Raw genomic sequence first — 15,111 nt, 5'->3', positions numbered from 1 at the left:
CTTGCCTTTTAGTTAATTTAGTACAATTGTTTCACAGTTAAGAGTACATAATACTCTATTCTGATCTTCAGCTAAATATTCTAATAAATTTGTTAATGTCTAAATAACTCACGTTAATTTTGACCATGTGAACATCAATACCACGTGAAGAAGACGTTAAGAAATTTATCGGCCAGTAAATTCAAAACCTCTTGCCCTAATGAATTTCAATTCAGCGTGTATCAGAAATAGTTCCGTTTAGGAAAGAGACTCGTACGAATTCCTGTATATATATATATATATGTATAAGTGTGTGTATATGTATGTATATATGTATATATGGGTATGGATGTGTGTATATGTGTATATATATATATATGTGTATGTATTTTATATATATATATATATATGTGTGTGTGTGTGTGTGTGTGTGTGTGTGTGTGTGTGTGTGTGTGTGTATGTGTGTATGTGTCTGTGTGTGGGTTTGTACGTAGGTGTGTATATATGTATGCATATATGTATTTATTCGAGTATATGTGTGTTTGTTTGTGTATATATGCGCATAAACATAAGTATAAATGATTATATACATTCATCTCAGTATTTTTGTAGAAACACAAGATTAACCCCATTTATGATCCCTTTTTATTACATAACATTCCTCTCCAATTTTTTATCGGATTTATATCATCCTATCTTCTCCCAACTCTACACTCTGAGTTTTCTTTTTTTTTTCCTTTCCTTTTTTCTTTTCTTCTTTTCTTCCTTTCTTGTCCAACGCACTATCTGGTAGCATTCTAATCTCCAACGGTTTTTTCAAATGAATTACATTATAACCTTCTACAACTATAGTTCTCATATTCGGTTATAATGTCTTATGTTTAAGCTGGGTTCCATACATTTCCCTGAGGAGAAGTTTACATTTTTAACATCGCCGATTCCTATGGATCGCATAAATTGTAATTCTTCGAAACATATGTCAGAATAAAAGTATGCAGTTATAATATGCGTTTCATTCCATTCATTAAATTTATATATATATATATATATATATATATAGTATTAGGGGGAAAAAACCAAGGTCTATGAACTCATCAATGAAAATCCACTGTCACATATAGAAAAAATTTATAATTAAAAGTACAATAAATAAGTATAATATAATACAAAGTAAATATCATAAGATCAAGATAATAAAATGACTACACGTGTTTCATAACCAATTTTCAAATAGAAAGAAATTTAAATCGATTAAAATATTAATATATTTTATACTGTGAAGCTTAATTTAATTTTAATTTTTAATAAATTGATTTTAATTGAGTTTTTACCTATAATTTTGGATTTTATCCCTAATATTATTATTATTATTATTATTATCATTATATATATATATATATATATATATATATATATATATATATATTTGTATGTATGTTTACATGTATGCATGTATGTATATGTATGTATAGTATATACTCAATTTTCTTTTTGTTTGCTCTTTTTGTTTCCTTTTTTTTCCACAAATGCAAAATTACAGCAAAATAGTTACAAGTAGCAATCAAAATAATATTTACTATTAACTACCAATAAGCTCAATTCTTACACTCCACCTTTTATCTTCAAGTTAAGTGAAACCATTCTTTTATTCTCTTCTTTATAGGTTTTATAGAAGTTGGTGGTTATGAGCAATTAGTGGACAGATACTTCCAATCTTGGTCCAACACAACCAGAGATTATTTATTCAACACCACTTCTCCAATGCATAAATATGCTGAATGTGGCATTCCACCAAAAAATGCAATGAGTTTGCTCAGGGCATACGATGATCCAAATCTTCCTTGGCCTGGAGTGATGTTTGGTCTTACAGTGTCTGCAGTTTGGTACTGGTGCACTGACCAAGTAATTTTTTCTTTTATTTTCTTAACATGTCTATCTCTCAGTTGTACAAATAATCTATTTCTAACATAATTGGATTAACATTAATTAACCCTGTCATCATAGTAGTCTCCCTAAAATATTTTTCATATTAAGTCAAACATTATGACTATTGAGGGAGCCTCTATACTCCGACTTAATCTGGTAAAATATGCAAATAAATCTTCCTCTTATCACACCTTACCATAATAAAAGATTGCTTTGGACCCAGATATACAAAAGAACAGATTAGTCACAGCCGGAACATGTTAGTTTCTCAATCAGGACTGATCTAGAGCTAAAGAACAACATCCATAGTCTTTGATAAGACAACGAGAGAGTCTTCACATGGTTTCTCTATCTATTAGAAATAGCAGCCCAAACATCAAATTGCACCTTAATCTTAGTCTTAGATCCTCCAGTATAGTTTGCCTGTATATTGGACAGCATGGTATCTCCAATCACTCCAGTTTTGAGCATAGTCACCTTTGTTTCCCCAGGTGAGGCTAAGTTATCAGTCATAAGCTCAGGAAGGGTGTATATTCCAGGGGTGCTAGGTATGCACTTTCCACCCATCGAAAATGGCAAATTCATTATAAATACAAACACCTTACTCGTTAATTTAAACACAAATCTTAATGGAAAACTTTTGTTATAACCCTGCCTGAAATTTGGTGGCATTGGGGGAGTGGCAGTACACCCAATACAATAACCACTATATGCCACTGAAGTTCAGATGTAAAAGGAACAGGGTGGTTGGCAGTCTAGTAACTTGTCACCAGAACTATTGAGGAAATACTCATGTGGAAAAAAACTACAATTGCTACAGAAACATCAAGAAAAATTGTCAATAATCACTCTGACCAGCTTATGGAAAAAAAAGAACATATTGATAATGTAACCCTAGATACATTTTATTTGAAAAATTATTGGTAAGGGCACAATCTAAATTATTGTTGAATATAGAGTTGCTGAGTTTAGGGTTAGACTGAAATTACACAGTCGATATATAGTTTTTCACATACACAGACATCTCAAAAGTAAATAGACACATCATTTTTTGGAAGATTCATTTCTAATCAAGTATTTAGTAGATACAAGGCGATGCTAGAAAGTTCCTGGATTTGGGTAAAAGAAAATAGAGGAGGATCAGTTAATCATGATTTTACTCAACATATTCCCCTCTCAGATTAATATAATATTGCAGTAGTCCTTCAGTTTTTCTAAGCCCTGTAAAAGATCTTGGACGGTTGAACTTCCAACCAAGCCTTTTGCAATACCCTTAAAGCCAGGAACTTCCCAGCATCCCCTTGTATGCCTTGTGCATAATGCATTAACTAGTTTGAAGTGGTACCAAGTAGTGTCCACACAGATAAAACTGTATAATGAGTGATGCCTATTAACTTTTGAGATGTCTGTGTATATTGTTCTCTATTGGTTAACTATAGCTGTACAGGCATATTTAATAAATGTATTAATCCCTATTAAACAGTTAAAGGGCCCTTTGCAAGTTATATAGACTCATAGGCCCAGTTTCCTAGTTTCCATGGTACATACATTTCCTTCTGAATTATTCCTTTCTGCCTGCTGACTTGATTGGAGCAACATGAAATGAAGTGTTTTGCTCAAGAACACAATGCGTTACCTGGTTCAAGAATTGAAACTACAATCCTACGATCATGAGTGCAACACTCTAACCACTAAGCCACGTATTTTCACAAGATTAATCACTATAATTGTAATGGTGAGGTGCTGATTAACATGTAACCATGAGTTCAAACATTACTTGTACAATTCTTATGTTGAGAGCTCCTGGTTAATGGAGTAGCTGAGAAGTTTAACTGCAAAGATAATTGGTTCACCAAAAACAGAATGAATGAAATTATCTATCACCATCAACTTCAACATCATCAATGACTTTATGTTTGGTTGATTACCTTGTCGGCATGGGCTAGGAAATGGTACGATGACTAGAAAAGGAAATAAAATCTATTTGCAGAGATTCACTCAAATGTGTGGTGTGCAAGGGAGATGACTGCACTGGTATGGACATGTGATGTGTTTGGACGAGGACAGCTGTGCAAAGAAGTGTTGATCTCTAACTGTGGAGGAAACTTGTGGTAGAGGTAAACCCAGAAAGACATGGGATGAAGTGGTGAAGCTTGATCTTTGAACTTTGAGCCTCTCAGACTAGTGACCAAGACCCAGTAATACCGCTGCACTCTTATGTGTTCAAAGTTTACACTGGGTGCACTTTATGGAATTTCTGTGCATAGGTGCAGGAGTAGCTGTGTGATAAGTAGCCTGCTTCCCAACCACATGGTTCTGGGTTCAGTCCCACTGCATGGCACCTTGGACAAGTGTCTTCTACTATAGCCTCAAGTTGACCAAAGCCTAATGAATGGATTTGGTAGATGGAAACTGAAAGAAGCCTGTTGTGTATGTGTGTGTGTGTGTGTATTTGTGTGTCTGTTTGTTCCCCCACCATCGCTTGACAACAGATGTTGGTGTGTTTAAAGAGACCAATAGAATAAGTACTAGGCTTACAAAGAATAAGTCCTGGGGTTGATTTGCTTGACTAAAGGTGGTGCTCCAGCATAGCCACAGTCAAATGACTGAAACAAGTAAAAGAATAAAAGAATATATATATATATACATACATACGTGACTATATATACATGTATATATATATATATATATATATATATATATATATATATATATATATATATATATATATATATATATATATATATATATACGTGCATACATGTATACACACACATTCACACACCTATACATCAGTATGTTCATTTGCTTATTTTGTTACCCTTTCTTGTGTTGCTAGGTAATTGTCCAGCGCTCACTTGCAGCCAAAAATATGACTCATTCCAAAGGTGGTGCCATATTAGCTGGATACCTCAAATTTCTTCCTTTGTGGCTAATTGTCTTTCCAGGAATGATTGCAAGGATTCTCTTCCCAAGTAAGCCATTCTTGGTCACAATGTTTTTTCATCATCATCATCAGCATTAGCATCATCATCATCATCATCATCATCATCGTTGTCGTCATCATTGTCATCGTCGTCATCGTCGTCGTCGTCGTCGTCGTCGTCGTCGTCGTCGTCGTCGTCGTCGTCGTCGTCGTCGTCCTCCTCCTCCTCCTCCTCCTCCTCCTCCTCCTCCTCCTCATCATCATCATCATCATGGCTTGAGTTGGATGGTTTGACAGGAGCTGGCTGGGCAGAAAACTGCACCAGGCTTCAGTGTCTGTTTTAGCATGGTTTTCACAGCTGGATGCCCTTCCAAATGCCAACCACTTCACAGTGAGGACCAGATGCTTTTTACATGGCACCAGCACTGGCGAATATCTTGTAAGACACCAAGTAATTTGCAAGACAAGGAATCTTTGAGAAGGGATGGGTCATTGGAGGAGGGTGATCTTGTGTCAGATGATGAGAGGTTGGAGTGTGACAGAGGGACAGAAACAAACAGGTATCTTGCTGTAGAGGAGGTACATGGTTACCCAGAGGAAGAGAGAGAGAGAGAGAGAGTGAGTGATCAAGAATGAGGACAGAAACAGGTGTGTTGCTGTAGAGGAGAGAAGAACAAGAGAAAGAGAAAGAGAAAGAGAGAAAGTAGAAGAGAGTGAAAAAGCAAGAGAGAGAGGAAGAGAGAGGAGAGGAGTGGGAGGAGCATTTAATGTCTATGTTCCCCACTGGTATGGGTTGGACACTTTGACAGGATCTGTTTGAAATTTTCTTTTATGTGGGGATTTGATCTTGCCATGGTAGCTTAGTACTCTTCTGAAAAGTTACAAGAAATCAAAAGTCATTCCTGTACTCTTTCATACATTCCCCTGGAAGATCTGTAGAGCTCTATGAAGACATCCTGCAAACCCTGGTGGAACAAAATCCCATCGTAACCATTGAGGAACTAGCAGAGAAGTTCAGATTTGGTCATTGACACCTGTGTGCCATTGGAAAACTCATCAATTTGAGTCAATGGGTTCCTCACAAACTTTCCGAGTCTAATTGTGAGCAGAGTGTGAATGTGTGCTCTTCTTTGCTGTCACATATCACAAATGAACCTTTTTTGCACTGAATAGTGACTGGTGATGAGAAATGGGTTCTTTATAAAAATCTCAAGTGCCAAAGACAGTGGGTAGGGAACAGAGAAACACTGGCACCCCAAGCTAAAGAAGGTCTTCACCCACATAACGTGTCGCCATCTGTTTGGTGGAATATAAAAGGTTTAGTCTGCTTTGAACTTTTAAACTCAAACCAAACAATAACAAAGGAGATCTACTGTGAACAGCTTAAAGAAAAACCACCATCTGTGGTTTCAAGACAAAAGGGGTTCTTCCAACAGGATAATGCTCAGCCACATACAGCAAGGATGACATTCTAAAGACTGGAGCAGTTTGAATGGGAAATAATGCCTCCCCCACCATATTCGCCAGACATTGCCCCATCTGATTATCATTTATTCCAGTCTTCAAAGTGATTTGGACAGAAAGAATATGAATTCTGTAGACGAGGGCAAAATAGTACTGGAGGAGTATTTTTCATCATGGACAAGTGGATTTTGGAAGAGGGGACTTGTAAGCCTACCAGATTGTAGAAAATGAAGGAGTGTATATTTTAGATTAAAAGAGAAGTTTATCTTAATTTTGAAAAATAGAAAAAGTATAAAAAAACCACATTATTTATGTGGGTATATCAGCCGAAACGTTGTGTTAACAACAAACAAGATGAGGACAAATATCCGTCGAATGTAAATAATGTACATAATTCCTCATCTCTTAAATATAAAACTGTATTAAAATAATTGCTGTTCTCCTGGTTCTTTACATTCTGAATTCAAATCATGCCAAAGTGAACTTTGCCTTTCATACTTCCAGAGTAAATAAAAACACCAGAGGAGTACTGGAGCTGATTTAATTGGCTAAGCCTTCACTTCGAAATTTTCTGAGATTGTGCTTACATTAGAAACAATCATCATCATCACCATCACCACCATTCATCATCATCCATCATCGTCGTCGTCGTCATCGTCGTCATCATCATCATCACCACCACCACCACCACCACCATCCATCATCATCATCATCATCATCATCATCAACATCATCATCATCATCCTCATCATTATCATCATCATCATTATCGTCATCATCATTATCGTCATCATCATTATCATCATCCATCCTTGTCGTCATCGTCGTCGTCATCATCGTTGTTGTCGTCATCATCGTTGTTGTCCTCCTCCTCATCATCATCATCATCACCATCACAAGCAGTATCGTCACATCATTGACCACCTGTTCTTAAGCTTCATTTTACACTTTATGCATGGTTATAGCATCAATTAATATTCTGAAAACCATTATTTCCCCTGCAGTTATGCTGGGATGGATAAAACCTGATGCTTTTAGAAGCATTTTGATTGTGCTGGAGCTTAGTCTAACAGAATGATAATAAAAAGATGAGAAACATCTCATCTTTTGCACAGAAATGTTTATCCTTTAACATATTTTGTTCACAATAGATTTTATTCTTACTCTGGCATTGTACCAAAATTTAAAACTGATATATTTTACTCATAAATGTTTTATCTTAATTGTGCAAGCTAACAGAATACCGCAAAAAGCAGTGAGCTATTCCTCTTTTGGATGATGCCTCTATGAAAATATGAACATTTGGCTGAAAGCTTATCATAATAATGATTCAGACAATGCTTGTTACATTTATTTTTTTTTATATCAATTAACAACATTCTTTATTTAAAATAAAGAAGGAGTGAGGTGAGCCAATTCATGAAAGTAACTGACAAAAACTAAGAAATTTCCAAGGTTTGATGTGTAAAGGATGTTCCTCTATATTCCTCAAACATCAACACCCATAGCCCTACCCAGCATTACCTATAACACCCGGAAGAAGTATTCACCTCCCATCATAATTACCAAACAATTAAGATAATTATCAGAATAGCAAAAGATGTCTTCTGTACATTATATGTTCTGAAAGCTACAACTCCTCATTTTCCAGATTGCAATTCAGTCTTCTACTCCCTAACTGCTTGCTCAGTTCCTTATCAAAATAATTAGCACTGTTTCAGATAAAGCCCAATGAGTTTGCGATCCATTTTACACCCAATCTTACACTGCACACATACAGCAAAGCTTTCTAAAATTTCTTCTTTTGATCAGTCTAATCCAACAAAGTGATTGGTCATGATATTGATTCTGAATTAGTATACTCTAGAATTAGCAGCTTTCCTCACTAAACTCCTCAGTTTTTTCTCTTTCTGCAAGAACTTAATTTACTTTCACTGTACATGTACTCAACAAAACTCCTTCCAAGTTTTTCTTCTCCCTAATCTTACTATTCTCCATATATCTTCCTTTGCCAACCAGTAACTCAATAAAGTAACTGGATTGATGTTATTTTTTATATTGCCTTGCAAAACCAGTAGTCTGTTGTTCTTTTCTTTTTTGTACATTTACGACCATTTGTCTTATCTTACTAAACACAGTCTGATGTGCATAGTATCTGTTGTGTCGATGCCCCCAGGCGAAGAAGTAGGATCTCCCAAGACATATAAATAGAGGTAGTCTGGCCGTGGTAGGTGTGTTGAGTGGCAGTCGAGTAGCAGTTATGTAGCGGTTGAGTAGAGATCATCCTAAGGTGCTAGATAGCAGTAGCTTGAGATATAACAGTGGTGACGAGGATGAGATGCTCACACAGCCGCTGTATAGTATTGCGAAATAACAGTATCACTCTTCATGTTATATACAGGCATCATTGTATACTATCTAAACATCACAAACCTACACTGGGATCATAAACGTTTAGCCTCTGTCCCCTTCACAAGACACAGTCACCACATATACCAAAGAAATACTCTTGCATCACGTCCTACCTACAATTTAAACTCTCAAATGATCTATCATAGGATCCCTTATACTATATCCAAACCCCAGGAAATCCTTCAGATTTGATAAGTTGCTAATGCTCTCAAAAGCATTAGGATCTACTTTGAAGGAGTTTTGAAAACATATATAGGACATTGCTGCTGCTATACACAATTCCTAGGTTCTGTCCAAAAATTTCCTTTGGCTGTGTGTTGGTGAATGAATCTTTGTTGTTGAGTCACAGTAACCTTTTCATTAAAAAAATTTTTTTTGCCTTTTCTACCACAGTTACAATAGTTTCTTCTGCTCTGAACTTGCCAGTTGCATACCTCTTGATACACCTATCTCATCTCTTCTCACCAAACACATCATTAAACACTTTGTACAGACTTCCATCTTCAGTCTACTTATTTTCTTCAGTCTTCTATCTACTGAAGTTCAAATTAGACATCGTCAGCATTGATCTCTTCTGTCTGATACAGACTGCAAAGGTCATGTCGGCTGATGTTTCTCCTCATCCTGTATTTGGAGCCTAAACGTACTGACTTTAACCCTTTCATAACCAACCCGACTGAAACCACCTCTGGCTCTGTAGTACAAATGTCTTATTTTCATAAGTTCTGAATTAGAATCTTCCACCAAACCTTAGTCACAATTTATGTTCCTAACACTAGCTGAATGATAACTAAGTTATTTTACTAAACTCTTTGTTATATTTTAAATGAATTGAAAGAAACACAGAACATCTCAACAGAAATACAGTTACGAAAGGGTTAAATGACTGAGTTTGTCTCTAAATGGGTGACACATGCTGTTATAGCTAACTATAGTAAGTAATTGTATTGGCAAAGTAAAACCAATGGTGTTTCATTAGTCTGCTGTACTGTCCCTTTCTCACCTAGAGTCTTAGTTATAACCGTAGAAAAAATATTTAATTATTGATTTTCATCATGTCATTATCCTCATTATTGCAATCATTGTCATCATCGTCACTGTCACCGCCACCGTCACCACCACCACCACCACCACTACAACTACCACCACCACCACCACCACCACCACCACCACCGCCAAAACCACCACCACCACCGCCGCCAAAACCACCACCACCACCACCACCACCACCACCACCACCACCACCACCACCACCATGTGGAACAATTCTAGTATTTTGAAACTAATAATGAAAAACAAGCAGCAACAATGTTGCAAATAAAATCTGAATTCCATCCAGACTCTGACAAACAGTTCTCTTTCTTTTTGTTTTATCTAATCAAACAGATGAGGTGGGCTGTGTGGACCCAGATGAATGTGAGAAAATCTGTAGCAGCAGGACTGGTTGCACCAATATTGCATATCCAAAGCTAGTGTTGAAAATAATGCCAAATGGACTAAAAGGTCTTATGTTAGCTGTGATGATGTCTGCTCTCATCTCTTCCCTTACATCTATATTCAATAGTAGCAGCACAATCTTTACCATGGACATATGGAAACAATTCCGACCAAAAGCTTCTGACAGAGAACTTATGATTGTTGGAAGGTAATTTTAAATGGACTTTTTATATTGTCGTCGTCGTTGTCGTCATCATCGTTGTCATTGTTGTCAACGTTGTCATTGTTATTATTATTATTATTATTATTATTATTTAAGACGGTGAGCTGGCAGAGTTGTTTGCACATTGAGCAAAATGCTTAGCGGTATTTTGTCTGTCTTTATATTCTGAGTTCAAATTTTGCCAAGGTCAACTTTGCCTTTCATCCTTTCGGGGGTTGATAAATTAAGTCCGAGTGAAACACTGGGGCCGATTCAATCAACCAACTCCCTCCCCTACAATTTTAGGTCTTGTGCCTATAGTAGAAAGGATTATTATTATTATTATTATTGTTATTATTATTATTATTATTATTATTATTATTGTTCAGTAGTTTTATTTTTATAACGTGCTTTCACTTCACTACCGAGCGCAGCTCTATGTGCCTTATTATTATTATTATTACTATTATTATTATTATTATTATTATTATTATTATTATTATCATCATTATTATTATTAACACACAACAAGAGGGGTGTGATGTGATTTGTAATAGAGATTGGATCTGGTTATTGAATTGAACAATATTTCCACAATAAACAGAGTAAATCTCTATTTATTACAAATTACATCACACCCCCTCTTGTTGTGCATTTGCCTTCACAAAGTGTTATGTCCATCTTCATTAATTATCATTGCTGTCGCTGTTGTCATTATCATCATCATTGTAGCAGCAGCAGCAGCAGCAGCAGCAGTAGTAGTAGTAGTAGCAGTAGTAGTAGTAGTAGTAGTAGTAGTAGGAGGAGGAGGAGGAGGAGGAGGAGGAGGAGGGGGGCGGAACAGCAGCAGCAGCAATAGTGATTTAGCTATAAGAACAAGGTCATCAGCATAGAAGAGCTCCCAGGGGCAGCCCAACTTAAATTCCTTGGTTATTGCTTGGAGGACTATGATGAACAAGAGGGTGCTGAGAACTGGTCCTTAGTGAGTCTCTACTTGTACCCTGAATTCATTGCTATACCTGTTGCCAATACTCACCTTACTGACAGTATCCCTGTACATGGCACGTATGGTTCTCACCAACCACTCATCTATCCCTGGTTTTTGCATTGACCACCAGATAAGGGATCAAGGGGCCCTGTCAAATGCTTTCTCCATGTCAACAAAAGCCAAGTACAGAGATTTGTCTTTGGTTAGATACTTCTCCTGTCTTTGGCTAGGTACTTCTGCCTGGCACAAAACAAAACTGCATTTCATCTAGACTAACTCTCTCCCTAATTGGTTGAGCTATGACCCTCTCCATAATTCTCATCACCAGAACCAACAATTTGATACCACTGTAATCATTTCTGTCTAAGGTACCACCTTTACCTCTGTAGCAGTTGACTTTGGGGCTGCTACAACAGTCATTGGGTATGACCTGATTAACTATATGGGTGACTAGACCATAACCCACACTGTGAGATGTTTTAAGCATCTCAGCAGTGATTCTTGATGGGTTGGGGGCTTTCCTGGTCTTCACATCCTTCAAATCATTATGTACCATGCTACTGTCCATTTGGATTGCTTATCCATCAGTTGGACCCACATTCAGCAGACTCTCCTTCTCCTATGGGTTCTCTGCATTTAGTAGCCTTTCATAGCGATACTTCCAAGCCTCTTTCTTTGCAGAGTCACTAACTGCAAGTGACCTATCATCCATGCAAACACACTTCTCTCCCACACCATCGTGATTTTCCCTGGCACACTGTCTTGCAAACGGAAGCACTTCAAGCCTGTGGTCCTCATGCTGCAGAACATTGGCAAATTTCTTCCTTTCTGCTTCACTCCTGACTAAGTTTGCCTTCTTCCTAGCTTCCCTTCGAGCTGCCTGATGTGGCTCCTTGCCACCATTAGCCTTCCAGTCCTTCCAAGCTTGTTTCTCTGATCTAAAACCTGAGTGGAACATCCACTGGCCACGTTATCTGACTGACAGAGCACTGTGAATGCCTGATGACACTCTAGGTGCCAGGTGCTCTGCCTTGGTCTATGCTTGATCCAAGACTGCCACTCCAACAAAGAGATGAGCTGTGGGAGACCATGTTCAACAAAAGTCGACTACACCAGCTCACTGTTAAGGAAGTGCTGGCGATGTTGCAGCCTCAGTGCATATCCTTACATCAGTAGCCACGGCATACCCAGCCCACCATTCAGTAAATGTTGGCAGGAAAACAGAATGCCTGACCAGTGGAATGTGTCCCTTTCACAGAAAGCAGAAGAATAAATGCTCTAATTTGGTCAGATGTATACTGGGGCAAGGCACAACAGTCAGGCAATAAAATATGATGGAGGTGATGTATACATTCACCACCTTTGCTTGGCCTTTCAGGGATAGCTTTCTCTTGGCCCATTTCTGGGTGAGATTAGCCACCCTGTTTGTCACCTGGTCCTAGTTCTTCTCCACCTGGAGATCTGGACCAAACCAAATCCCAAGCAATTTAACCAGCCCTTCCATTCAGTGTCCCAAAACATTATTGAACAGCATGGACCTGCCTTTTCAGGGCCAGTGAAATAATTAATAATAAGTCTATAAGGGTCAGTTTCTCTTTATCAAAGAATCTTTTCAGAATTATATCTTCAATTAATAACAAAAAATTGAATATTTCCTATAACAATCGAAACATTAATAAAAATAATGATAATATATCTTCTTATGATAGAAGGGAAATAACCCATATTGGTTCCCCTTTTAATCAAAATAATATGAATAAGGAAAATGAAATTAATGGAAATAATATAGGTAAACATTTTATAATTAATGATGCAAATAATACTTGTAATTGTAGGATTAAAGATGAATGCAAATTTAATAATTATTGTAAGCAAGATAATCTAGTATATAGATGTATATTTGAATCAGAAGGTATAAAATACTATCATATCAGATCAACCAAAAACCCCATAAGAAGAAGAATTGCTAACCATGCAAACAGCTTTAAAAATGAAAAATACTAGTCTAAGCAAATTTAAATGGATGTAAAGAGTCAATAATAAAAATTAAAGCTTAAATGGAAGATTATAAGACATGCCAGATCATATAAAATTTCTGATAAGAGGTGTGAGTTATGTATCGAAGAAATTTTCCAAATTCTAACTTCTAAGCATAAACTATTTAATTTCAGACAAGAGACAATTTATCTTGTATTCATTCCTCTAAATATATGTTTAGGAAGTTTAATTAGAAAAAATAAAATTGAATATAATAAAACAATATATAAATATAATATAGTAAGTATAACTTGATTTAAAAGTTAAATATATAAAATACAAACAATATAAATAATATATAATACTAAAAAGTCTACTCAATGATAATATTGATAATTAATTTTAATTGATAAACTTAATTAATTAATTGTCTGATATAGTACATGAAATTTTAATTGAAAAATTGTAAATCTATTAAGAGCACTAATTTTGATGACATAATACACTTAATTTCTATTCATCTTGATAATACTAAAACTCTAGAGATGTTTGTATGTACCTGAAATATCTCAGAAATAGTATATTTTATCTTATTTTTTTTTTTGCATATTTATTTACATACTTACCTTCAGCAATGCAGTACAAATTTTTGTGATATTTGGACCTCTATTTATTAAGGAAAACAATTAAACACAATTTTTGTTTGCTATTTCTTGATGAAAAAACAACATCGCTTCCGTGACATCAACACACATACACACATACAGAATACACACACACATATAATGAATGTCATGGCATGTCATTCAACACAAACACATGCCCCCTATCTGTGACATATACACACACATAGTCTTCGCACTTTCTAAGGAAAAAAACGTCAGTTTTTTTGGCGTACACATAATTTCAATTATTTAGAAATATTTTTAACTGAATGTGATTTCAAAAATGTAAGTTGTTTGTACCATAAGTATTTATATTTTAGCTTTCTTTAAACAGACAATATTTTAATGTATTTTTTAATTATTTTCAAGTGAATAGCGATCTTTTGCTTATGATCAGGAGTTCATTAATTTCTGTAAAAAATTTTTTTTTATTTATTTTTGTTTTAAAGTGTAAGAGAGGAGAAAGTGAAAGATGCATGTATGTATGAAATGGACACGTGTGTGTGAAAGAGAGAGAGAGAGAGAGAGAGGGGAAGAGAGTGAGGGAGAAAGAGAGAGAGAGTGAGTGAAGGGGTGTGTTATCATGTATACGTACATACATCAATACATATGCATACGTCTTTTTTGTATGTTTGTGTGTATGCATGTGTATGTGAAAGAGAGAGAGAGAGAGAGAGAGAGAGTGAGAGAGAGAGAGAGAGAGAGTGAGAGAGAGAGAGAGAGAGAGAGAGTGAGTGAGTAAATGTGTTTGTGTGTTCTCATGTAGGTGTAAGTGGCACTCTTTCTCTCTCTCTCTCCCTCTCTCTCTCACACACACACATCCCTTTCATATACCCGTTCATACATTTTTCACTTTTCCCTCTCTTTCACTTTAAAACAAAAATAAATAAATAGAAATTTTTTACAGAAATTAATGAACAAAACCAGCTGATCCGGATGACTTTTCTGAGAATCAAAGCAAAAGATCGCCGCAAGGGAATACCATTACAAAAAAGTTTCGAGTGAATTCAACGTATCTCAGCTCCAAAGATTTGGCTGCTATTTCTAGCATGCCCTGCTACCACGTAATAGCTATTTGCAATAACGGACCCAAGATACCTGTTACGTGGTAGCAAGACCTGCAAGAAATAGCAGC

The 15,111-nt window shown here is 36.1% G+C and overlaps 1 protein-coding gene across 1 annotated transcript in view; it reads left to right on the top strand.

The window, feature by feature from the left end:
• Nucleotides 1-15,111, top strand: part of LOC106870460 (sodium/mannose cotransporter SLC5A10) — a 94,471-nt gene that overhangs the window by 67,355 nt on the left and 12,005 nt on the right. Inside the window, exons 8-10 of the mRNA XM_014916561.3 lie at nt 1,643-1,881; nt 4,745-4,880; nt 10,094-10,352. Coding sequence (XP_014772047.1) covers nt 1,643-1,881; nt 4,745-4,880; nt 10,094-10,352 — 634 coding nt within the window. The remainder of the gene's footprint in view (nt 1-1,642; nt 1,882-4,744; nt 4,881-10,093; nt 10,353-15,111) is intronic.

Source organism: Octopus bimaculoides, chromosome Z, assembly GCF_046866305.1.
Source record: "Octopus bimaculoides isolate indiv1 chromosome Z, ASM4686630v1, whole genome shotgun sequence".
Classification (NCBI taxonomy): Eukaryota; Metazoa; Mollusca; class Cephalopoda; order Octopoda; family Octopodidae; genus Octopus; species Octopus bimaculoides.
This window is presented reverse-complemented; position numbering and strand designations above follow the sequence as displayed.